Here is a 26,771-nt window from a genome sequence, read left to right on the forward strand (position 1 = left end):
ATCAGAGGTAATATTTGAGTCTGTCTGATTTATTACAGTTCTTAAATGCATATACAAAGAAGTTGGGATAGAACATAGAGCTTTTAAAAATTAAATTTTACATTTTGAAATATTAGAATTTCATTAGAAAGAGTTCACTTATCATATTTGTCATGCTAGCACATCACTGATTAGTTTGAGAACTAAATAAAGCTTATAAGATGTGTAACACTGTGTCCGGTATTCAGTAAAGGCTAATTACTTTTATTATAAGTAATAATATGGAAAAATAGTAATGAGTAGCAATAAATTAGTGAATGATATCTAACTATAATAATGTGTAATTATTATTTAAAGCTCACTTTTATCTAGAATGAATCATCCTCTGAAAAATAATCACATTTGAAATCATACAGAAATTCACTTTCATTTCAAATAGAGATTCCATTACTGAACATTTGATAAGAACAGTTTATTGTCAGGGAATGTTTTGTTACCTAAAACCTGGCTTTGTGAAAAGTGCTTTACAGCTTTGGAAATGTAGGTAAGAAATTATTTTAACCTTCTCCCATATTTTTTCCCCCAAATCCAGGCACCACGCCAATGACCTCTCAAACTTCTCCAGAACTACTTATTAATATGTTGTGACACTCTCAAATGATATAATGTAATCTGGGTGAGCTGAAGTTGTAAAATAATGACAATCTAGAAGACGAGTTAGGATACCCCTCATATGTAACCACACATGGAATATTCAAGGGGAAAAAGAAAATGAAAGAGAGCATCGGGTGAATAGCATATTTTTTTTTCTTTAACAGGATATAAAATACATCCTAGCACATCAGATTTTGTTACTCCCAAGAATTGCAAATAGTCTTTGTTCTTCTTTGCCCTGCCTTGGCATACCTCTGGGGAGGTGTGGGCCTTTTTGAAATGCATTTCTACTTCCTTACATGGAAGGTGAAATATTTCCAGATGATAAATAGCTTTGGGTCTGTAACCCAGGCAGGGGAATCCTCAACTCACTTTGGGCTGTTAAAGGGAATTTTCAACCTTGTAAAGTGGTATTCCTCTTGCTCAAATGCCAGCAATCATTTGAGGAAGAACAAATGAGTCCCTTCAGGGAATAGGATGGCATAGAATGTCAAATATTCTTGAACCTTAAGTGGCGTCAGGGAGAAATTTTGCATTATAACTTATTCAGGCAGAACTATAGATCATCTTTGGGTCTAGTCTTCTTTTGTCAATAAGCAATGCCTTAAACATAATCCAATGGCTTTGTAGCCAATGCAATGGCCTCTGTGACGGTTCTGAGAACAGAATAAGCATGAATTGGAAAGTGAGCAACTATAAAAAATGACATACGAATATTTTATAAGTATACCAAGAAGCATATCGAAAAAGTAGGTTTTTTTGGTTTCTTGGTGCAAAATGAAATTATTTCAACCAAAGAAACTTGCATAAAATTTTCTCCTACTAGTTTTGACTGGTTGATCCGAGGGATCCTGTATGTAAATAAGATAGTTATAATATTATTTCAGATCACATGCACCAACTGTTGAACCATAATATGAAAGCATTCCACAGGTTTTGTAATCATTTGAAAACTGAAAAGGAGTACCACAACTTATATGCCATTACTACACCAAAATTTACTGATGCATACCCTGTACAAGGAGCGTTTCCCTCACATTGAGTGTGTTTATGGAGATGACTGGAAGGAGATGCCATAACTCAAGGATCTCTACATTAAGTAGGGCATACTTTTATGCTGCTACATTTGCTCATATATATTTTGAGACTAAAGAACTATTCTAAGACAGAATAGTAAACACTTAAAGACATGTCAGGAAGTTTCGTTTTCCAGCAGACAAATTCAGAATGGAGGCTGGTTCCCTGAAAAAAAGATGATGATAAGTAAATATTAACATGCATGATCCAGGGCACCTGGGTGGCTCAGTTGATGAAGCGTCTGACTTCGACTCATGTCATGAACTGGCGGTTTGTGGGTTCGAGCCCCGCGTGGGGCTCTGTGCTGACAGCTCAGAGCCTGAATCTTCCTTCAGATTCTGTGTCTCCCTCTCTCTGTGTTCTTCCCCGTTCTCTCTGTCTCTCAAAAATAAACATTAAAAAAATTTTAAATGCATGATCCTTCTAAAATTAACAGAAATTAAAGACACAAAATCCAAGTGCAGTGTTTGAAAGTTGCTTTGATCTATGCTCAAAATATAAAGAAAGAGCCAAGAAAGATATTTGAAGAGACAAGTGGGGAAAATGGAATATGGGCTGGTTATAAGGTGGTGATAGGTATTTTAAGTAATTTTCTTAAATGAGATTTTGACATTATGATTACATAGGAAAGGGCCTTATTTTCATGAAGTTGGTGTTTCAGTATCATGTAGGTAATTGTTTTGATGTTCACAATTTAAAAAATATATATATATATATACACACACACATATATATACACACACACACACACACACACACACATATATACACACACACACACACACACATATATATATATATATATATATATCAGATACAGGAAATGTTAGTAATTATTTAATCTAGAGAGTGAGAATATAGGCCTTCCGTGTATCATTCTTTTAATTTTTCTGTTGGTTTGAAGTTCTTTTTATTTATTTATTTTTTTTTTCAACGTTTATTTATTTTTGGGACAGAGAGAGACAGAGCATGAACAGGGGAGGGGCAGAGAGAGAGGGAGACACAGAATCGGAAACAGGCTCCAGGCTCTGAGCCATCAGCCCAGAGCCCGACGCGGGGCTCGAACTCACGGACCGCGAGATCGTGACCTGGCTGAAGTCGGACGCTTAACCGACTGCGCCACCCAGGCGCCCCTGAAGTTCTTTTTAAAACAGTTTTGGTAAAGGAAGATGATAGAGTGCCCACACATTTTCATTCCTCTCCTGAGACCGTCAGTAATCTACAATATAGGAACAAAAGTGTTAATGCCTAATCTTGATGAGAGTGATGTGGAGGGCAGGTTTTAAAACAGTATGTGAGGTACCACAGTACCTTATGGGCACACGGTTAATAATTTGCAAGAACATACACCAAATCCAGTATTCGCTGCACACAAATTTTGGTTCTCAGGCAGAAACGAAATCAAAATTTTTTTTTGTTTGTTTTTGTTTTTTCAAAAATCAGAATCAAAAATTTCTCCTTCCAACATAACTCCTATGCTCCCCGGGCCTAGTAACCACCCCCTGTCCTGGCAAATAGCAAATGAAAAGAAAATCACTGCTGAACACAGTAATAGAAAAAACATTTTCTATTTTATGTGTATTTTCAACCCAGAGAAAAATAAGACTAAATCCCTTATTTTGTGCAGCAGTCCCTAAAATATAATCGAAGAGATGCTAGTAAACATTTAACTTTAAATTAGCTTTCTCAAACTTTTAGACACTGGAATCCAGATTTGCTGATGCTCCAAAGCTCGTTAAAGCCTTTCTCGGCATCATATTTTCTTTTTTTTTCTTTTTTTATTTTTTTTTTCAACGTTTATTTATTTTTGGGACAGAGAGAGACAGAGCATGAACGGGGGAGGGGCAGAGAGAGAGGGAGACACAGAATCGGAAACAGGCTCCAGGCTCTGAGCCATCAGCCCAGAGCCTGACGCGGGGCTCGAACTCACGGACCGCGAGATCGTGACCTGGCTGAAGTCGGACGCTTAACCGACTGCGCCACCCAGGCGCCCCTCAGCATCATATTTTCATGCTCCATCTGAGATGACTTGGAAAACGTCCGAAAACACCACCACCACTTCCACAAAACAACTGCTCGGACAGTGCAGATTTCTACATCTAGTGTTTATAGAACTCTGTTTCCGGGACAAATTTTAAATGTCAATACTAAAAAATAATATTATTGAAATAGGCTGCTTTAGTCAGTAAATACAGTCAGCACCTACTCAGAAACAGCTTTGAAAAAAATAATTGGAGGGGCGCCTGGGGAGCTCAGTCAGTTAAGTGTCTGACTCTTGCTTTCAGCTCAGGTCAGGATCTCCCGGTCTGTGAGATCGAGCCCCAGGTCAGGGTCTGTACTGACAGCGCAGATCCTGCTTGGGAATCTCTCTCTCCTCTCACCCCCTGTCGGTGCTCTCTCTCGAAATAAGTAAATAAACATTTAAAAACATAATTGGAATAAGAAACCTTTCTTGCTGCCATTTTTAAATTGCTGTAAATGAAAATAATTTCATCCTTGTGGAATCATTAGCTTTCTGTATGTGTGTGGCTTAAAGCCCCGTGTAAAACGACATCATGTGCTTTGTCATAGTGAATTAACACAGCCCAAAGATGAGGCAAGTCACGAAAATCCTTCTTCTGAAACCCTCCCTCCTTCTTTATGCAAATGACACTAAGAAGTAGCTTCACAGTATAAACTAAGCCTGCATTTCATTCCTGAAAGATTGAAGAAACAAATTCCAGGGGCGCCTGGGTGGCTCAGTCGGTTGAGCGTCCCACTTCGGCTCAGGTCATGATCTCGTGGTCTGTGAGTTCGAGTTTGAGCTCCGCTTCGGGCTCTGTGCTGACAGCTCAGAGCCTGGAGCCTGCTTTGGATTCTGTGTCTCCCTCTCTTTCCACCCGTCCGCCACTCACACTCTGTCTCTCTCTCCTTCAAAACTAAAAAAAAAAAAAAAAAAAGAAAAAGAAACAAATTCCATCTACAGAGATCAGCATCTGGAATCACTGAAGTTTCACATTTTTTGATTCATAAAAATTATGTTTTTGGTCTTGATAATTACCTCTAAAGGAGCTAAACAGAAGAACACACATACACACACGTACATTCATCTTACTATTTATGAAAAAAATAGGCAATGCCCATTAAATCATTCAACTTCCTTGAATGAATAATGCGCACGTCAAAAATTATTCTGTAGAGGGGTACCAGCCTGGCTCAGTTGGTACAGTATGTGACTCTCAGTCTTGGGGTCCTGAGTTTGAGCCCCACATTGGAGATAGAGTTTACTTAAAAAAATTTTTTTGAAGAATTTCAAGTGATACTGAAAAATAGTCATGGTATTTTGTTATTGAAAGTGTTAAAAAAAAAGAAAGTGTTGATTTTTTTATATCACGTCATGTGTATATAGTCAGAGAATAATAAATATAAAAGTACATATAGATATATTTCTATATGTATACTTTTTCAGTTATATGTATTTTTATTTATAGCAATTTATATACACTGAATATAACAAAGTGTACAGATGATAAAAGAAGCTATCTATCTACAATACCCACATCCGGCAGTCACTTATTTAATATTAGAAATGATGCTGGAAAAACACCTATACTTTAAGCTAGTTACTCATGTGCCATTTCAATCACCACTGAATAACTAATTTTAAATATTGCTCATCAGGGGTCATCTTTGTGGCTCAGTTGGGTAAGTGTCCCACTCTTGGTTTTGGCTCAGGTCATGATCTCCTGGTTCCTGAGTTCGAACCCAGTGTCGGGCTCCTTGCTGACAGTACAGAGCCTGCTTGGGATTCTCTGTCTCAACCTCTCTCTGTCCCTTCCTCACTTGTGCTCTCTGTCTCTCTCTCTAAATAAATAAATAAACTTTAAAAAATAAAGACAAAAAAAGTTAAAAAATATATTGCCTGTCAGTGCAAGATATCTCAGGTGGTCCCCTATGAGGTATTGTCATGTAATGAACTGCTATAAAAATTCTGATCCTCTCAAGAGTTTTACATTAATCAACTTCATTCCCAGTTCAAAGTTTTAATGTATATTCACATATTTCTTCTGAAGTTTTAACCCCTACAAAATTCAGCTTTAAATTAGAAGGGAAAAGTAGAAGAGTGAGGAAGAACAGCAACTGAATTTAATTTCGATCTTGGATAGAGCCGCAAACACATTTGCTTTTCTATTCTTGTGTCTGTTAGAAAAGAAAACAGTTCTGATTTTAGCTAAATGTGGATTTTTCTTTTTTTTGTAACTCTTCTTGGATCCCATTGTAAAAACCTTCTTAGAATGTTCACTCGCTTCCCACAATATTACCACATATTCTTTGGAGCCATTGGCAAAATGGATGTAGTTTATAGAGTCTTTGCTTTTGCATTGAGCTTTTGCCCGGCTCATATCTTTAGATACATTTAAAAGAGAAAGCAATACCCACTGTGTTGAATATCTTTCATAGTATGGGTGAAATATGTAATTTGAAATTCCCAAGTTCAAAGTACATTTATCTACAGCTTGATTTTACACTTGAAATTTCCTCTGCTTCATAAGAGTTTGTAAAAAATTAGGAGGAAAAAATCTTCCTCCTGTCATTTATCACAATTTTCCTTAGACTTGAGTAAAATATACAGGAACTTGAAAAAACTAAAATCATGTGCTCTCTTTCTATTTTCCATTACTTCAATTGTAACACTTGTCCATGTATCAATCCTTTGCATATGTTATTATACAAGTATATTTTCAGAGAAAAATTTGAAATAAATACAAATTCACAGAATGAATGCATTAATTTTAATAACATTAAATTGGAAAGATGATGCTGTTTTATTGAACTTAAAACCAGAATGTTGAGTTTAAGAGCAAAGATATAGCCACTGTTATCTTTATTTTGTGTATGTTTTGATTTTACTAATACTAATACACAGAGCTTATTTGCAAAAGGATATTTATATGATTTAAGGTATTTCAAACCTTTTTTTGTGGGGTTTGAAACATTAAAAAAACCAGAACTCATTCTTCCCCAAATTTTGCAAGAATGGTTGGCTTGTAGGCAAATTTTGAGGCACAGTCCAAATGACTGTGAACACTAAAAGAATGTTTTTCCTTTGGTTGATCCGTTGACTGAAATGAGCTTTTATTTATTTTTTTAAATTTTATTTTATTTGAGAGAAAGAGAGAGAGAGAGCACAAGTGGGGAGCAGGGCAGAGGAAGAGAGACTCTAAAGCAGGCTCCATGCTCAACACTGAGCCCGATGATAGGCTTGATCCCAAAACCCTGGGATCATGACCTGGGCTGAAATCAAGAGTCAGATGCTCAACCCACCAAGCCTCCCAGGTGCTCCTGGAATGAGCTCTTAAATCTAAAAATGTGGACTCTGAAATCAGATGGCCTTATACAAATGATTAGGCATGGCTAAAACATTTTAGATCACCATCTGAATAAAAAAATGATATTTATAAGAATATACATGCCGTATAACTTAAATAGTGAGTATATTACTTATAAATATATATATGTGTATGCATATTCTTAGAGAAGTATAAATAATGTAATACATTGTATGTATACATTATTGGATAATTTATAGATCTCCAAGTCTATGTTCCTCTTCTATCAACTCTTGGACTCCAGTTTGAAAAACATTGACTTAAAGTGTTGCAATGAAAATGTATCGTCTTTTTAGTCCTCCCCTGTTATTTATGTGTATCTTGTTACATACTATAATAGAGTGAATTGTACATGTGTTGAAGAAATTATCAGCGGTTCAAAACTTTTCTACATTACAAGATTTCAAATATATAGAAGGAATTAGAGCAAGCTATTTCTCTGCAAATCTGAAAAGATAATCAGTGATCCTATCCAACATTTAGCTGAGTAATACTGAATAACTTATTGAAAATCAGTCTGTTAAAATGAGATACTCTACTACACATAACTGTAACCATCTGGTGTGCCAAAACTCTCCTCTGCTTTCAAATAAGAAGGCACAATGATGATCAAATACAGTTGATCCTTGAAAAACACGGATTTGAACTTCATGGAGGTTAAACCTCACATGTATTTTTTTCACGAATACATAAACTTATAGTATAGATAAATACAGTATAATGTTGCAAATGTATTTTCTCTTCCTTGTGTTTTCTTAATAATGTTTTCTTTTCTTTACCTCACTTTATTGTAAGAATACAGTATATAATACATAAACATAGAAATATGTGTTAATACACTTATTTTTGTTATTGCTAAGGCTCTGGTCTACAGTAGACTATTAGTAGTTAAGTGTTGTGGGTGTTAAAAGTCATACACATATGTTCAACTGCTACAGGGGTCGGCCACTCTAACCCCTGCATAATTAAAGGGTCAACTGTGGATTAAAAGGTAAATGATGGAATCTCTGGGATATATACATGTATATATAAATATTTACCATGCATTTTTCTAATTTTTTGTGTGTATTTAAAATGTTTATAATCAAAGAGAAGGAAGGAAGGAAGGAAGGAAGGAAGGAAGGAAGGAAGGAAAGGAGGGAGGGAGGGAGGGAGGAAAGAAAGAAGGAGATGAAAATGAAAAAAGAACCATAAGATTTTTCTTTAACTTTTCTGATGAAAAGTTATGCCGCAAGTATTTTTAACACGGGGCCATCCCTTTAATGGTGTTTTCTGTCTCTGTCTCTGTCTCTCTTTCTCCCCCCAAAAGCTCCATTCTGACTTAGATAAAGGAGAGGGCACTGTTAAATACACCCTCTCAGGAGACGGCGCAGGCACTGTTTTTACCATTGATGAAACTACAGGGGACATTCATGCAATAAGGAGCCTGGATAGAGAAGAGAAACCTTTCTACACACTTCGTGCTCAGGCTGTGGACATAGAAACCAGGAAGCCCCTGGAGCCTGAATCGGAATTCATCATCAAAGTACAGGACATTAATGATAATGAGCCAAAGTTCTTGGATGGACCTTACGTTGCAAGTGTCCCAGAAATGTCTCCTGTGGGTGAGTAGGCAAATCAAAATTTTGTCAGATGCTATGAGGCCTTTTCAACATTTATTTTTTGCAGTTTGGTGTAAACATCTTATTTGTAAGCCAGAAGATTATTCTTCCACTGTAAAGGATGCAATTATTTTCATTTTTCCCATTTTTTTCTGGCTCCATCTAAACATATAAATAGATTCATAAACATGTAGGATATATAGCATTTACTCTATTTTCCAGTCTTTGCATTCACCTGAGCTCAAAGAATTCCTTGTAATTAAGTACAAAACTCATTTTGTACTAAAATTCATATCATTGCAATTCCAGATGCCTACACAGGTACCTACCATACCTACCAAATAGCAGATAGTAATTCATGGTTCACAGTAAATCATCCAAAGCATGTGTTCTATATTTGTCTGGAGTGGTCCAGAAAGGAGCATGCTATAGATGGAGATTCCAGAAGGATGATACTGTTTCGTTTTGACTACAAGTAACCCATAGTAGTTACATCATCAAACCAGGAAGCAAGTATTATTGTGAACTCATCAGAATAAATTTACGATTCAGCTACCGTGTATATAAATTCATGGTATTAATTTATAGAATATAAATTCACATTTCAATATCAAGCTAAATTCAGAAGTTCTAAGATAATGTATTTTTGAGGTCAGTGATTTAAGGATTATGGTTTTAATGACGATTTTAAATAACTTTTATTCCTCAGTCACCACTGCCAATCCCTTATTCTATTTCAAAGTAACTTCTCGTGTCTAGCACATTAGTAAGATAAAGCTACCCACTGCTCCCAGGTTACAACTTGAAACTCTTGTGGGGAGCCATTGCTAAGTTTCCTGTCTGACATTCCTCAGAAGGCTTCTGCTGGCCCTACAACCATCCCATTTTAAATATTAGTGTACAACCACAGGGCTGCAAATCTGTTATTCAGTTTTTGCTACATTTTTGAGCTGTTGCTTTTATATTGTGCTGATTGCTAGAGATTTAGAAGTACACCAAGAAGAAGTAGATTTTATTAGAAAGTGTCCCTGAAAATTGGGATATAACTGGGAGAGAAAAAAAACGAAGGTACTATTTTGAGCAAAAGTAAGGTTTTTAAGAAGACAATGTTTTTTTTTTTTTTTTTTTTTTTGTTCCTAAGTGGTTTAACCCAGGGCTTACTTCGTGTGAATTTGACATAATTATAAGAATTTATAACTCTCAGTGACTATTATAGAAACAACATCCCTTTTTAAAAAAAATGTTTAATGTTTATTTTTTGATGGAGGGAGGGGCAGAGAGAGAAAGGGAGACATAGAAATCGAAAGCAGGCAGCACGGAGCCCTACATGGGGCTCGAACCCACAAACTGTGAGATCATGACCTGAGCCAAAGTTGCTGATTGAGCCACCCAGGTGCCCCTATAGAAACAACATCCTTAAAGCAAACATACACATCCCTCTACATTATTAGAAAATTCTGTCTTATTAGACAGATAATTAGTTCTTTTGTTGTGCCAATTTGGATAAAGGGAAGGACTGCAGAGTCTGAACTTTATATAAAGAAGTTCACACCTGGAACCTGAAGAGAGAAATAAATCTGGAAAATCAGGGTAGGTAAGTGAAAAAACAAAGTGGTCCCAGCTTTTCCAGTATTGGGGTGAGACACAATTTGCTGTACTGCCTTGAGGTATCAGAAAGATCTAGGGAAGAATGGGTTTTTAAAAATGGTTTGCCGTATGACATTACTGAAGTTTCTCATTGTTTATTCAAGAAATTCCAGTAAATTCTTAAACTGAATTTCAACACACCCTCCCTGTTTTCATTTTTTTTTAACAATAATAAAGGAGTATTTCTTTTGAAGGTGACACCACACTGAATGCTATGGGTTCACCCAGGTATTATTGGACTACATTTACATAATATGCTGTTTTCAAAGATTTGCTAAGAAGTTTAAACAACACTTATGAATTAAATATTAGAAATTAAGTATCTACCACAAACTGCTTTTGCTATTCCCCACAATCCTGTCTATACACATAACGAAACAACATAAGAGACCCGGTTGGGCTTGTGGCATTTGCTGTTTCTGCTTTTACATGACCAACCCAAAGCTAAGGAGAAATTTCCGCGCATCCATCCAGATGTCACATCTATGTTCCTAGATCTCTGGGGCTCATTCCGCAAGCACACCCTTCTTACCACATGGAAATGGTCACTGTTGTAAATCACTTGTGATAACTCTTCGTTCTATTTTCTTTAACCGCCTCCCTTCTGGCAAATTCCTGCTTCTGTGTCATTTTCCTTGGGATATCAAAATTATTTTTGTTCAACACCAAATGGAGTTCACCATGATTTGTTAGACAGAATAACTATTGTCACAGCAAATCTTGCTGTCAGTTTTACAAATCTGTGTTTGAATATTCTCTAGGAAATAATTGTCCTTTCCCAATAACAGGCAATGTTGTTATTACAGTGTTGGAGAAGAATCAACCAATTTAAAAATAGATACTGTAAAATAGCTTATTTTGTAATACAGATGATCAAGAAATATTGGCACATCAAAACAATTTATTATACAAATGTCATTAGCAATCATAGATTGTGCATCAGAAAATATGATGAACAATTAAACATGGAATGGAAATGAACTCAAGTGAAAATTACAAAGACTGTAACTATGCAAAGGGGAGTGGTGGTGAGCGAGGTGAGCAGAGATTTCAGAGCAAAATTAATATTTAAGACTTATCAGACTAGAGAATATATTTGGTTCCTGAAAGTTGAAGAAAATTCTAGTGAATATATTAATTGCTTAAGAGAAAGGTCACTTTGTTACCAACTTGTGCTCCATCCAGTATGCCACGGAAGTAATATTCGCAGATAAAGTGCTTTTACTCTGACCCAAGGAAATTACTTAATGATCCAGATATTCCCCAACTCAGACTTTCTCCTTGGAGACAGATTTGGATGTTATGAATGTGGTCTTAATTCTTTAAGATCACTAGAGTAACAATGAATTACAGTAATGTTCTTCTGTAATACCAGTGGTCATGCATGGGTATGGTATGCAGTTTAAGTAACTTTTCCTAGAGAGCTGACAGGTGTAACATCTTTAAACCCTTATTCATACTTGTATCATCATCCTCTGCCTGAGCTAAGCCAAGCCATCTTGAGGCAGCTGATTGAGTTATTCATAACCCGGTCTCTATGACACGTTTGATAAATGCCAATTGTGAATCATAATTTATGCAGTACGATCAGCCATTTCCTGAGTAGTAGTCAGCAGCCAGGTGATCCCACTCAAGATTTGTATTCCCTGTTTTAGTATGTAACCATTACAGGAATTCTGTGCAATATTGTTTACTATTCGATCTTCATTTTTATATAAAAAATTAACTCCAATATCAGAAAGTAAGTATGACTCTCGCACTCTTCAGAAACGAAGTTGATTGCAATCAGTTATACCCTTTGCTGGATTCTAAAATGTCTTTGGGACTTACATTTAGCTTTCAATCTTGGATGAGCTGGTTAAGACTTTGGGATGATTGTTTTATTCATTTTATTTTATTTTATTTTTTATTTTATTTTATTTTTTATTTTATACCTGAGAATAGGGGACCCTGCTTAAAACAAAATCTAAGGAATAGTATTTCTTATTCAGTGACTTAAAAGAAAAAAAAAAGTAATATAAGTATAACCAAAACAAGGTACATCTAAAGAGAATTACACTGCTGGCTTAATTTAAAAAATAACATGTACTCTTTTTTTTTCCTATGAACTTTATTTTGTTTTACATGAAGTTTGGAGATATGTGCTATGAGTGAATTTTTGGTGGAGGTTTTTGAAGGCTTTTAAACAGAATATTTTGTACATGGCCGTACTTAAACTGTCCAACACCGAGAAGGAAATAGTGAAAAAGGGGCCTATCCCTAATATTAATTTATTATACCATTATTATAATTTAGAAACATATAAATCTCCATAGTTTCTTTTATCAAGAAATGATAAAGCAAATATATTATTTTACCGTATGAGTCATCCATGGCCACAGAGAACAGTCCTAAGTAGGAGTAAACTATCATTAGTCTCTGTGCCCAATAAGCAGAATTTTTGTCAGAAAGTTGGAGACAGAATGTTAGCTATTTTCTATGAATAAAGGCATTCTCCATGTATAACCAAAGTGTGATTATTAAAATAAGGAAATTAACATTAATGCATTATTGCAATGTGATCTTTAGGCCCCATTCAAGCTTCCTAAGTTGTTTCAATATCTTACATAACAAAACTTTCTCTTTTTTTTTTATTTGTTTTGAGAGCAAAAGAGAGAGGGAAAGCAGGAGAGAGTGTGTCTAAGTGGGGGAGGGACAGAGAGAATGAGGGAGAAAGAGAATCCCAAGCAAGTTTCATACTGCCAGAGTGGAGCCGGACATGTGGCTCAAACTCACAAACCATGAGATCGTGACCTGCCTGAGCAGAAATCGAGTGTCAGTAACTTTACCAACTGAGACACCCAGGTTCCCCAAATAACAAAACTTTCAAGATGAAAATCCCATATTGTATTCCAATGCCATATCTCTTTAGTTTCCTTCAATCTGGAGCAATTCCTTACTCTTTCTTGATTTAGGGACATGTTTGAGGATTTCTGGCCAGTTATTATTTAGAATGTCCTTCATATTGGGTTTGCCTAATGTTTCCTCATGTACAAATTCAGGATATGCTTCTTTGTTAGGTACATCACAGACATGATGCTGTATTCTTGTTGCATCCCTTCAGATAGAACAAGGTTTTGATTTGTCTCATTACTAATAATGTTAATTTTTACTATTTGATTAATGTTGTGTATTAGCTATGCAGTGTGATCAGCCAACATAAACATTAGCAGGAAACTTATCAGTATGAAACAACAAACACTTATTATCTCACAGAAGCATGGATATCCAGAAGTGACTTGGGTGGGTACCTTCGGCTCAAGGTCTCCCTTGAGGTTGTAACCAAGCTGTTGGCTGGGGCCATGGATGGATCTAATGGCAGAGGTAGGAATTTGCTTCCAAACTTACTCATGTGGCGATTGGTGGACTTCACAGGCTCTTGCTAGGTAGACCTTTCTCCAGGGCTACCTCACAACACAGCAACTGCCTGGCCTCAGGAAGAGCTATCTGAGAGAGCTAGAGAGAAGGACATCTCTGATCAAAGCCACGGTCCATATTTATAACTAATATTTAAAGTGATATGCTATCATTTCTGCCATATTCCAATTGTTAGAAGTAAGTCCAATGCACATTCCGGAAATGGGATTACCCAAGAGAATGAATACAAAGAAACTGGGATCATTGAAGGCCCTCTTACAGAATGCGTACCACAGTTTACCCTCTGGACCCCACTGATTCATGTTGTTGTATTATGCAGTATATACTCAGCCCTTTTTAGGACCCTCCATTGCATGAGCTCAAAGTCCAGAAACTCATCATAGAATCAAGTGCAAGCATAAATGAGGTTCCTTACATTCATTTCTCCTTGATCTGAAGACTTGTGATGCTAGAGAAACCAGTTATTTAGCCCCATCCCCACACCTAACACACAATGGTGAGATAAGCATGAAAATATTTCTATAGACATTTCTGTTTCAAAAAAAAAGAAAATGGGGTGCGTGGGTGGCTCAGTCGGTTAAGCATCCAACTCTGGATTTCAGCTCAGGTCATGATTTCATGGTCTTGAGATAGACCCCCTTCAGGCTGAGTGTGGACCCTGCTGGGATTCTCTCCCCCCCCTCCCCCGCCCCTTCCCTGTGCTCTCTCTTTCTCTCAAAATAAATAAATAATTTTTTTTAAAAAGAAGGAAAATGAACAAAATACTCGCCCATCAAATTCCTGAAGTCTAGCTGGTAAATAGTAAAAGCTCTTTGATTAGGTTCAAGGCCCGACAATATCTGTCCGTGGCTCTCAGTTATACCACCTCAGCTCTTGGCTCTACCTTCTGAACTGGCCTTCCTTTCTCGTGAAATGTAGCCAGATTTGCAAATACGCAGCTCTCTTGGCTGGCTTCCTGCCAATAGAATTCAAAGGGTTCAAAGGCTTAATCTTATTGTACAGTCTCTGACTCTTTTTCTTCAGTTCACACTTTTGATGTATCTACATGCAGAACTCTATTTTGTCAGTAGTATGGGTATCCCATGAATCTTTTGGGGGCTCACTGAACTAGACAAAAAGTCTCTTCAAGAAAAATTCTCTCTACCTTGGACCCTACTGAGGTGCCTGAGTGACAAAGTCTTTACGTGAATTAGAATCCTTATTGTTAGCTAGAAAGGATCTTTGAGTCATACTTACCCATTAATCTCTAAGGAGGGGAGATCTGACTAGACAGCAAGCCAACGGACCATCCTTGATCTATCTAAGATCTTAACAAAAAGTTTTACAGTCACTCCATGGCTTTCTTATGTGCCCTGGATTTGATTTTTGCTTAGAGACCATTTCTTAATTTTAGCATCATTTGCCATCTGAGAAGACTAGTAACCTTCAAAACCAGAAAGACCTGGATCCCTTTTGTTTAAAAGTCACTGGGTCCATTTCTGTTGTTACATAAATGCAGGGAACAGTTTTGCTGCAAAAGTTTTCTGTCTTAGCTGCTATGCAGTGACCCTCTAGTTTCCCATATAATATTCTCATTTTCCTGCAAGCCTCACATGCAGCACCTCCCAAGTCCAACGTTCAATAGAGGGTGTGTTTGAGGCATTTTATACCGACCTGCTCCTCAGAGCCCACTGCCTAACTGTAAACAATTACCCCATTTTAAGTGTTTGTTATAACACGCCCCACTACCATGTACAAAATTGCTATTATCTACTACTGTATAACAAATTACCCCTGGATTTAGAGGTTTGAGACTGAAAGTATGTATTATCTCTTGGTTTATCTGGGTCATGAATTTGGGTTCAGCTTAGCTGGATGTCTCTGCATCAAAGTGTCTTGTGGATTTAGGGTCAAAGTGGCGGCAAGGAATATGGTTTTTCTGAAGATTCACCTGAATGGGGGATGTACTTCCAAGCCCAGTCACGTGGCTGTTGTCTTAGAATTGGTATCCTGTCTCTTCTGCTATATTTTATTTTATTTTTTTTAGGATCTGCTTGATAAAAGCCCATTTTACTCTCCAGGGAAAGGAATTAGCCAGAGGTGTGAATGTTGGAGGCAGGCATAACTGAGGTCAATCTTAGAGGCTATCTACGTTAGACGATGATTCTACTGTAATGTCACTCTTTATCTTTTTGTAATTATTACATATTTTGTTGAGAGATATTTTGAAACAAGAAAGATAACCTTGTCCTCATAGCACTTTCAAATGATCCATCTATTAGTTTATGTCAGTGTGGTCTCGAGGTCTTTCTTACTGTATTAAATTCGTTCCGATGTATTAGCACCATTATTGATTTTAATATTGCAATGTTAAAATATAATGCACTGAAATGTAAAGTAAAAGCGAAGACACTTTAAGCTGATATTTGTGTCTTTTCAACATTACCTCTTAATTATTTGAATATTCCCTTCCTTTCTGGCCCAAAAATATATGTGGGACTTGTCTTCAATTTTCCTTCCTCAGCTCTGGGAAGAGTGACTTCTCCAAGAAGCTTTCCCCCCATGCTCATAGAGAGTAATATTTAGAAGCCCAAATCTGGTTGTCATGTGTGTTCTTTGCTATTAGAAAAATCGTTGCTCCCAGGCCCTCTCAGTGGGTACAGCTAAAGAATATATCTATAAGCATATATGTACAAAATATTTATTTCTGTATCATTCTAAATATATTGAGAACCTTGATTTTATACCAATACTTCTTATTCTAATCTAACACCATGATTTATTTCATTTTTTTAACCCTCTAATAACTTACAGCTCTCTTTTGCAAGAGTGAGAAATCTGGCTGTTGTTTTCCTTAATACATGTATTTTGTTCTTTGATCAAGCCCCCTGTAGGCCACCAAACTTTCACTGCCATTCAGCCTCCCAACACCTTGCAGATTCTCCAGTGACTCCACTTTGACTTTGAAAATCTGCACTGGCTGTTTCCACTACCTTCTCTACCCCACCATGGAGGTTTTGTGCATCTCACCAGGACTTCGAATTCCCATACCAGGCCATATTTCCCACATATAACATGTCTTCTTCATGCCAGCCGATCTCTGTGTGGACACCTTTCTCACTCTGCTCGAGTTTCAATACCTTGTTCAGGTCTATTGTAGCTTTTGTCCAATTCTTCCACCCCGATATCCCTGCCAGTACAAAAATCTCTCTGCTCACCCTAGCTAGGCCTTAAGACTGAATTATTCTAGAAGATAAGCAAAGAGCAAGGGCTCCCTTTGATTCCTAAAGGAACTTAACATGTTTCTAGAAGTGATTATCTCTGGGTTGTATTTCCCATACGCATTAAACTGTGTTTAAATGAAGGATCATTCATTTGATTTTAATTTCCTTCATAATTTACTCAGCTGAGTCCAAATTTTGCTATGAGAGGCCAAATATGACCTAGGAAGTAGTTGATAAGCCATGTTTGCGAAAATACTGTTTTTTAAATTCCTTTTCCACATTGGAAAAATTTTCTATTCTTGTATTCAATAAAATATATGTATATATATTTTTGGGGGGGTGGCTCAGTCATTAAGCATCTCATGGGTTCAGGTCATGATCTAATGTGGTTTGTGGGTTCGAGCCTCACTTTGGGCTCCGTGCTGATAGCTCAGAGCCTCGAGCCTCCTTCGGATTCTGTGTCTCCCGCTATCTCTGCCACTCCCAAGCACATGCTCTGTCTTTCTCTGTCTCTCAAAAATAAAGAAATGTTTAAAAAAAAAAGAAATATGTGTATATATATATATATGTGAAAATAAATATATATTTATTTATATATTTCTGTATATATATATATTAGAAGGCATGTCATATATATATATATATATATATATATATATATATATATATATGCATATCTACAGAGAGACAGAGGACAAAACTCTGTTGTAACACATTCTATTGCAACATGTGGGTGTTAAACTTAAGAGTACAAATTCCTGCTCCACTCTTTCCATGGTTGTGAGTGCTTGCTCAGGTCGTTTGTCCTCATTGTGCTTTGGTGTCATTACCTGCAAATGAGGAATAAAAAGACCTAATTCCCAGAGTTACTGCAAGTAGTAAAAGAGAGAACTTACATGTAACATTCGCTACAACGCCTGGATAAACACAATCAATATACAGGGACGGATCCTGTAAATAATTTGATGATCATTCTCAGGAAACGAGCAGGAGAATGTGGAACGTGTAGCAGTCCTAGCTAATTATCCCTCCCCCCTTTTTTTCAGGTAGTGCCCCCCTCTGACACATGCGCTCAATATTTACTATCACTTTTGCTACAAGCTATATGCCAAGTCTGTTTAAAAGCCTAATAGTTTTTCTATCCCGATTTACATTTTCTTAAGTGTAGAGTAGTCTTTTGCCTTAATCTGTGGAGACAAGATGTTGATTTGTAAGAAACACCAATTATCACATTACACTTGTGCTTTCCAATCTGCCGAGCTGCTGTAACACATTTGATGAAATTGAGCAAGGCCTGGCGATCCCTCTGGTGTCAGCAGCGAAGTGTCCACAGGGCACAGCATGGCAGAACTATTTTCAGGGCCATAGGATGTTACGACTGTGTGTTCAGGGAGCATTTTATTCCTCCGTTTGATTCCTATGTTTTTATTAGCGGTACAATTGCAAAGGTAATGCTATTGACAGTTTTTGTGTGGCCTTGAGAGAAGTGTATGAATTGTTTTAGTAGCAGCCCAGTGACTCCCTAAACATAAACCATGCTGCATTGATAGTTGCTGTAGCAGCCACTGATCAGCAATAAATGTTAAAAATTAACAAGAAGCTCCTTTTTTTTCCTAACCACCAAATGACTCTAAGCATTAAATATATGTTAGCAGGAGTTGCTTCTTGGCCACTGAGTGGTTCAAAACATTAAACATGTTTTTAAAGTATTACTCTTTCCCCAGCCTCCAAGTGGTTGTAAACATTAAATATGTTTTATAAAAACTGCTTTGCCAGCTACTGGCAGGATAGCTATGAACATCATTTTTCTTTAAAGTTGCCTTCCAGCTGCAGGACTGTTTTTTTTTTTTTGTTTGTTTCTTTCTTTTCTTATTTGCTCTATTCTATTTATTTTTTTCTACACAAAAGCAGGCAAGAGGGAACCTTGGCCCAATTGTCTCTTGCTTTATGATAAGTGATCACGGGAGCACGGTGACACCTATATAAAACCATGCCGGCATTAGGAGTTCTCGGAGGTTCAATGGCTTGGACTGGGTATTCCACATAGGTATCAGCTACATTTTCCAAACTAATTTTTGTGTCTGCTTTCCATTGTGCAAAGCATTGAGGTCTGAAGATGGGTATAAACTCAGCGTAGCATTAAGGAAAATAAATTCAAGCAACCAGACATGGATGGATTCTGCGCATTGATCAAGGTGAAAATATTCCATCAAGAGAACAGGCTCAAAGACAGGCAAAGTGGCAGGACCAGGAAGTTAATGAGATCTTTAACCCAAACATGATGAAGGACTTGAAATCTATGTCTGCAAATAACTCAATGTGACAACTGCAAGCAATTCACACAGTGAAGCTCATGTCACTCTATGAAAGTCTATGCAGGAATTAGCCAGGAAATTGGTTTATTTTAACCATATTCGCAATGAAAATCAAGTGTGGCACCTGAGTCAATTAGAAACATGAATCCGCTCTGCCGATCACCGGCACAGTAATTCATCATCAAGCCAGATAATTACCCAGGAAAGGTCTTATTTCTACAGGATCCAAGTGTTTACCAAGTCATATAAAATTGTATTTTGCCAAATGTTCTATTCTAGGTATGTGTGCAACAGATTTAAATATTTAGGGATTACCCATTATGTACCAGGCACTTTTAGGTACAGGGGTTAGAACAATGAGGAAAACAGACAAAACTCCTGCCCTCAGAAAGTTTCTTTCCGACGATCCAGTGAAAGGGCAGCAAACTATGTTCTATGGGCTAGTCTGGCACATCAGCTGTTTTAGTGGAATGCAGTCACACTTTATTTACATATTGTCGGTGCCATTTCACACCACAGTGACAGTGCTGGCAAAAAACCATATGACCTGCAAAGACTAAAATATTTACTTTCTGGTTCCTTACAACAAGTTTGTTGAGCCATGAAATAGTGGATGGTGTATCAGAGGGAGTTAAGGTTAAAATTTTAAATAAATGTATGAGAAAGAAGAGTGTTTACCTTAGAACATGCCTCCTCAAGGGGCGCCTGGGTGGCTCAGTCGGTTGAGCACCCGACTGCTTCGGCTTAGGTCATGATCTCGAGGTCTGTGAGTTCGAGCCCCACGTCGGGCTCTGTACTGACAGCTCAGAGCCTGGAGCCTGCTTCAGATTCCGTGTTTCCCTCTCTCTCTCTGCCCCTCCCCCACTCATGCTCTGTCTCTCTCCTTTCAAAAATAAATAAAACATTAAAAAAAAAAAGAAAATACCTCCTCAAAAAGAAATAAAAATTAACGAAAGAAAGAAAGAAAGAAAGAAAGAAAGAAAGAAAGAAAGAAATGGCAGGACCACAGGTAAAATGAAGACTAGAAGCAAGTCCCATTTAGTTTGTGCTAAAAGAAATGGTTTGACTCGATTCTAGTCACTTAGGCACTGTCTCCAAATATTAAAGGTTCACAATATAGTATTTTTTTATTTCCCTGCAGAAGTAATTCTTCTCTCCATTATGTAACCATATATATGTATATTTTTTTTAATTAAAAGAAAAATTTTAAAATGAAACTAAGAAGGTCGAAGAGAATAACCTCTAGATTGGGTTGAACCATTCCTTCTTTATATGATTTCTCAGGTCTTGCTAAGTTCTTTGCCTCACTGAAATTTACTGGAAGCAAATGTAAACACAACATCCAGTATTAACGGCTGTTACCCAATAAGTGTTACAGGAGACTTTCTCAGAAAGTAGGGTCCCAGTGAGTTCATCAAGGTTGTCACTATTTTCAGTCCTGACCAAGAAACTGAAACTTATAGAAAAAAAAAAATTCGTGGCTACAATTTTACAAATAATTAGCAAAAATGAATATGAAAATATGGTACAATTTGTTTAATTGGCAACAGTACTAGAAGAAGAAACATGTCAATTGAATTGTCGTCTGTGTTAATTTTGCCTCTGAGAAAAACATTGTAATGGGATAATTTCATGAAATGCTTTGATGGCAAGAAAGTGCCAAAATATGATTAGCTACTGCACAATTCAAATTAGACAAGAAAGCAATTGGTGGCAGCCTGAATATGGAGAGGTTTTGTTTCATGCCTTTTTCTTCTCTTTTTCCATGTGTTTAATCAAGGACATTTTGTTTGACAGTGAAATGATTTATACTGAAAACATTGTTATCACAAGAATTTAGTAGAAACGTCACTATAAAAGGAGAAAACACACTTCCATTTTCTCAAATCTCTTAAAAAAATATAATTGCCATCTGAAAGAATGTGTCATCTTCATAGAAGTAATACTTTTTACAACTGGTATTAAGTCCCTATTTAGCTAAAGGCCGAATGAGAAGCAACTCACCCATACGATTATGTTTATATTTCTACTGTCAAATATATTCAGTTAGTATTTAAACTGGGTTATCTTTCATTATTTTTTATTTCTACTCAGTTATTCAGAATGGATATTCTAGAATTTTAAAAGGTCGTTTAAATTTTGCTACCTATATTCCATATCCCTGGTTCTTTTAAAAAATAATCTGGTATATACCTAAACTAATAAAGGGGATTATGCATTCATTTTCTAGCAGATCTTAGCTTTGTACCAAAGGTTGCTTAAATACAATGTATAGAGATTCTCTTTTGTATTTTTAAAATAGGATTTATGTGTCACCTGAACCATAACAGATCCTTATGGCATATCACCAAGAACACTGTCTTCCTATGTTAATTCCTCATAACAGAAGCAGGTTTAGAGATTTTAAATGTGGGACAGCTATTAAACAGTTTTGAATGTTTTCTTATGATAATAAGATTCTTTTATTTGTTAAATAGCAGGAGAAAGGACTTTTCAAGATTATTTTTTCCGTGCATACATTTACTTCTCAAGAGGATGGCTTATGGAAAGTATCTTAAAAAGGACTAGTACAACTGAAAAAAAGGAAGTTGAGAGAGTGTTCACTGAACACTGGAAAGAAATAATTGTCTTAATTGCAGAAAGGCAGAATATTATAGTGAAAACAAAATAGGCTTTGGAGTACCAAAGGTCTGGATTCAAGCTTTGCTAAAGTATGGGGGAATATTTAGATAAGTGTTTCCTTTTGGTAAAGCTCAGATGGGGAGCACTGTTTTTATAAGGATGGAAAGAGATACCATTTGTAAACAGAAAAACAACCAAACAAAACCAAAAAACCAAACCTGAGAAGGGTTTCAATAAATACTAGTCACTGACTCCTCGTTTCCTTCAGCAGCTTTTTCTATGGGGTTTTCGATTTGGAGCAGATAAGAGCCTTAGATTACTTTTCTCCCTTCATCTTTGTAATTATTCTTAGCAAAATGGATGTTTTCAGTATTTATATATTTTAAAAACCACTCATCCAAAATATATGAATAGTGACGCAGAACATAGGAAATAACATACAATTTGTATAAAATATCAGGAAATACTGTGCATAAATATGTCTACTGGATGTTAAAAGCAATGTCTTTTGGTTCAAATTCATGAAAATAGACTGAACAAACACATTTATTTCTTCTTTGTTCCAAAACACCGCTGAAATAACAGAATGCAATGCTTATAAAATATAACTATAGGAAGCATAGAAATATTCTACTAGCAGACCAAAGAGGAAGGAATTTTTGAAGAATAAAGGTTATGTCAGAGGGACTTCTGGTTTGGGCCACAATAGAATTGTTGGTCTTAGGCTTGGATTTTCACCATAAACATGGTAAAACTGAACAACATATACGACGCAACAGTTTTTATGTATGTGACAAAAAATATAAACTTGTCAACCTTGAGAGAAGGGAAAGCCATGAAATAAGCCTACATTTAGCTGAATTCTGATTGGGGCACTTTTGCTACCATGACACTACGTGGAGTCTAAGAATAATAAGCCAAGACATAGAGATTACAGCCTGGAGTTGCTCAAGTGACTGCAATTTGAGACCTGCTGAAGTGGTTGGAATTAGTGTGGGGAAGTAAGGAGAAGCGCAAAGAAACACTGCAAAAGCCAGAGTGAGGTTTTAGCCTGGGTTTTCACCAAGGGCTGATCTGTGCCGAAACAGAATCAGTGTCTGGGGGGCTGCAGGGCCGAGATACCAATGGTAACACAAGGCAGGGAGAAGTTGAAGTTACTGACTAGTCACAGGGAAGATTTCAGTGCACATCTCAGACACTTACACGAGACACCAGAAAGGCTATGCATTTTTAGGAGCACAATCATGTGTCCTTCAATAAAGGCTGTGCCCTATGTGTTTTAAAAAATATTTTAATGTTTATTTATTTTTAAGAGGTGGGGGCAGAGAGAGAGAGGGAGACACAGAATCGGAAAGCAGTCAGCACAAACACCAAATCTGAGTTGTCAGCACAGAGCCTGACACGGGGCTGGAACTCCCGCACTGCAAGATCGTGACTTGAGCCGAAGTTGGGTGCTTAACCAGCTGAGCCACCCAGATGCCCCTACCCTAAGTCTAAGAACCAAAATGAAAGAGACTTTTCTTCAAAAAGAGTTAAACTAGGACTGACAAATTCAAAAATATTTGCCAGTAGTTTAACTGCCCTCAACGGATTATCTTAAGTCTTTTTGTAAGAAGATAATATACAGATTTTCTACAGTGGTTTATTTAAAACTTTCAGCATGAAATAAAAACAAATATAATTTATTCAAAGAAGCAGAAAAATGTGATCAATAATCCAAGAAAAAAGTCAACAATATTAGACATCATGATGACTCAGGTGTTAAAATGAATAGATAGATATCTATTATAAATATATTTTGAGACCGATGGAAAAGATGGTCATGATGATAGAATAGCAAATAGTAAATTATGAAAATAGACATTCTGGAAATAACAAGTGCAATAATATATGAATTAATAATAATATGAATAATAATATGAATTAATAATTCATAGGCAAGGCTTAATATCAAATTGCAGCTACTAGGAAAACTACAAATAACATTGAATTCAGAGTCTGTGAAATTACACACTCTGAAATAAAAGGGAAAAATTATTGAGATAAATAAGAAACTCACATGGATAATATCAAACCATTAAACATATGTATACTTGGAGTCCATGAAAGATGAGAGATAGAATGGGGACGAAGCAATATATTTGAATAAATAATTACCAATGCTTACAATTTTTGACTAAAAATTTCAATGTAAACATCCAAGAACCTCAAACAGCAATATACACAAAAAGGCTAAAATAAACTAAAAAATAATCAAAAATATCCATTTAGCCTATGGTAAAACTGGAAAGGAAAGAAAAAGGAGTAACAACAACTGGAAATAAATAAATAAATAAATAAATAAATAAATGCCTCAAACAGACAGTAAACAAATAATCACATGGTAGACTTAAACACATTCACATTGGTGATTAAATATAAATGTAGTAAATGCTTGGATCAGTTTACTAAGGCAACTGTAGCCACGTACCACAAACTCAGTAGCTTAAAAAACAAAGTTATTGTCTCACATTTCTCAAGGCTAGAAGTCTAAAATCAAGGTTTCGGTTTCTTTGGCAGGCTGAGGCACAATCTTTTCTAGACTTCTCTCCTTCCTTGGCTTATAGATGGCTAACTTCATGCTCACATGTTAGCCGCTTAACTGATTGAACCACCCAGGTGCCCCCAAAGTTTTCCTTTTTATAAGTACACCCATCATATTAGATAGGGATCCTAATGACCTCATTTTAACTCAATTACCTCTGTAAAGATCTTTCCTCCAAATAAGGCCATATCCTAAAGTAATGAGGGTTAGAATCCCTACATATTCTTTTAGGAGTAAATAATTCAATGCATAACACACTAAAATTAAGAGACAGTAATCTGCAGGCTATATAAGAAAGATTAAACTATGTACTGTCTACTATGAATGCACTTTAGATATAGAGATAAAAATAGGTTAAAAATGAAATGAAGAAAGATATACTATGAAAACAATAAGCATAATAAAGCTGATGTGGCTTTTTAACACCAGACAAAATATTCAAAACAAGATGAATTATCAGAATTAAAATGAGATATACGAAGTGCAAATTCCTCATGAATGTATATACACCTAGTTACAGAGCTTCAAAATGCATGGAGTAAAAACTGACAGAACTAAATGGAGACATAGGAAAACATTTACTTATAATCAGAGATTTTAACCCTAAAATTTCAATAATATATACAAATGGAAGGTTTCACTACTATCATTCAATGCAGTCTATTTTCATTTATAGAACATTGAACACAAACCTGTGATGACATTTTAATAAAATTTACATGGAATATTTATGAAGGACTATGTATTCTAGTCCCTAAAACTGTATAAATCTTCTGAGATGAAGCAATGATGTCTACATTGTTTGGGATATTGGTTAAATGAATGCATACATCTGTGAAAAGTCAAGAAAATGAACACTTAAGTTTGATGCATTTTACTGTATCTAAATTCTAATAAATAACAAGTACATAGGTAGGTAGGTAGACAGACAGATTAAGTGAATAAAAAAATAAGAAAGTCAATCAATCAACCAATCAGTAAATATTATATAAAAATACTATGTAAAAAAGTTAATCCCTGTAAAGGTGAGTAATCCATATCCTTTACTGGCAAAAATGAAGACTTTATGCAAATGTTACTTTTTGTTTAGACCCCAAAATAACCCCCAAATCAGAAGTAGAAGTAATGGAATTTTGTTCATACTGTAAGAGTTGGTCACGAAATTTATTACAGATGATCTTGCCTCCTATTCATGGGAAATGTTTGTCTGAAGTCTTTGCTTTTAGAAGAAAGCACTCAGTTTAGCGATCTAAATTATGAGCTGCAAAATAGGTGCTTCCAAGCATTAGAGATCAGTAAGAACACGATGCTGAACATGGTGGCAAGTATGAAGGATGCAGATGCCCCCTCTTTAAGAAGACTTGTATACCGAGCACTGAAAGGAAAGCTCACACCTATAAACGTAGTTGTTTCTCTGTAATTATTTTAAGTGCTTTCTAAATTTTTTTAGCAGTAAAATACCTATCATCATCTAATATTGTTCAATACTCAGTCTTTGTGGGTTTATTTGGTTTTATATTGGATCTGTTGGTTCTAGCTTATTATGCCTTGTATCGTATTCTATGAGAATATTGTAAGATTGGATTGAAATTATCATTGCAAAGCGTTTGAAGTTGAAATTGCTTCTACCTGGTCACTGCACGAATGGCTCTACCTTATGCAGTGTTCAAGTCTTTAGATTGTCTGGGTCACACAAACTCAGGCTGTGAGATCCAGGATGGGACTGGTTGACATCTGGGTCATTTTACTCTGAGAGTGTAGGCTTTGGTGATATTAATTAATCTCTTGGAAGACAACTCTTCTAGACTTCTAACATACGTTAGATTTGGGCTTTTGTTTCTTTCTCATTCACTGTGAGATTTTCAAATAAATATTTATATTTGTAGAAATTTGCTGCTGGAAACATAATATCCATATCTGTTTGGATTCCTCTTTTCTCTCCTAATTTGGCCCCATATTTACTAAAATCATATAAACTCTCAAGGTTTTTAAAAAGTGTTTTAAAATGTATTGTGACAAGTAATTTTGGTTATTTTCATGGGAGTTATAGTCCAAATAACATTCCTGCATTCCTGGAGAGTGAAATCTTAGCTTATTTGTATATGCAGTACATTTTACATTTTGGACCATTTGTCATTTTTCTGATTAATTTTATTTTAGAACTCATTTTTGCAACCTCTATTTTATGTGAAAAGAGATTGGTGTTTCATTAAGACAACACTATCTCCACTAATTTCCACTCGAATGACCATAGGCAAGTGATTTGATATTGGCAAGCAACTATTTTCTCATTGTAAAACGGA

The 26,771-nt window shown here is 36.1% G+C and overlaps 1 protein-coding gene across 2 annotated transcripts in view; it reads left to right on the top strand.

The window, feature by feature from the left end:
* The window catches only part of LOC125166204 (cadherin-12), a 224,913-nt gene that overhangs the window by 19,383 nt on the left and 178,759 nt on the right, over positions 1–26,771 (top strand). The window contains exons 1-2 of one of the 2 annotated variants that reach the window (XM_047860023.1): positions 696–767; positions 8,389–8,683. In XM_047860023.1, the coding sequence (XP_047715979.1) occupies positions 8,671–8,683 (13 nt within the window). In that variant the 5' untranslated portion in view covers positions 696–767; positions 8,389–8,670. Of the gene's footprint in view, positions 1–695; positions 768–8,388; positions 8,684–26,771 lie in introns of those variants that run through there. The other variant, XM_047860015.1, reaches the window with a different exon arrangement.

Source organism: Prionailurus viverrinus, chromosome A1, assembly GCF_022837055.1.
Source record: "Prionailurus viverrinus isolate Anna chromosome A1, UM_Priviv_1.0, whole genome shotgun sequence".
Lineage (NCBI taxonomy): Eukaryota > Metazoa > Chordata > Mammalia > Carnivora > Felidae > Prionailurus > Prionailurus viverrinus.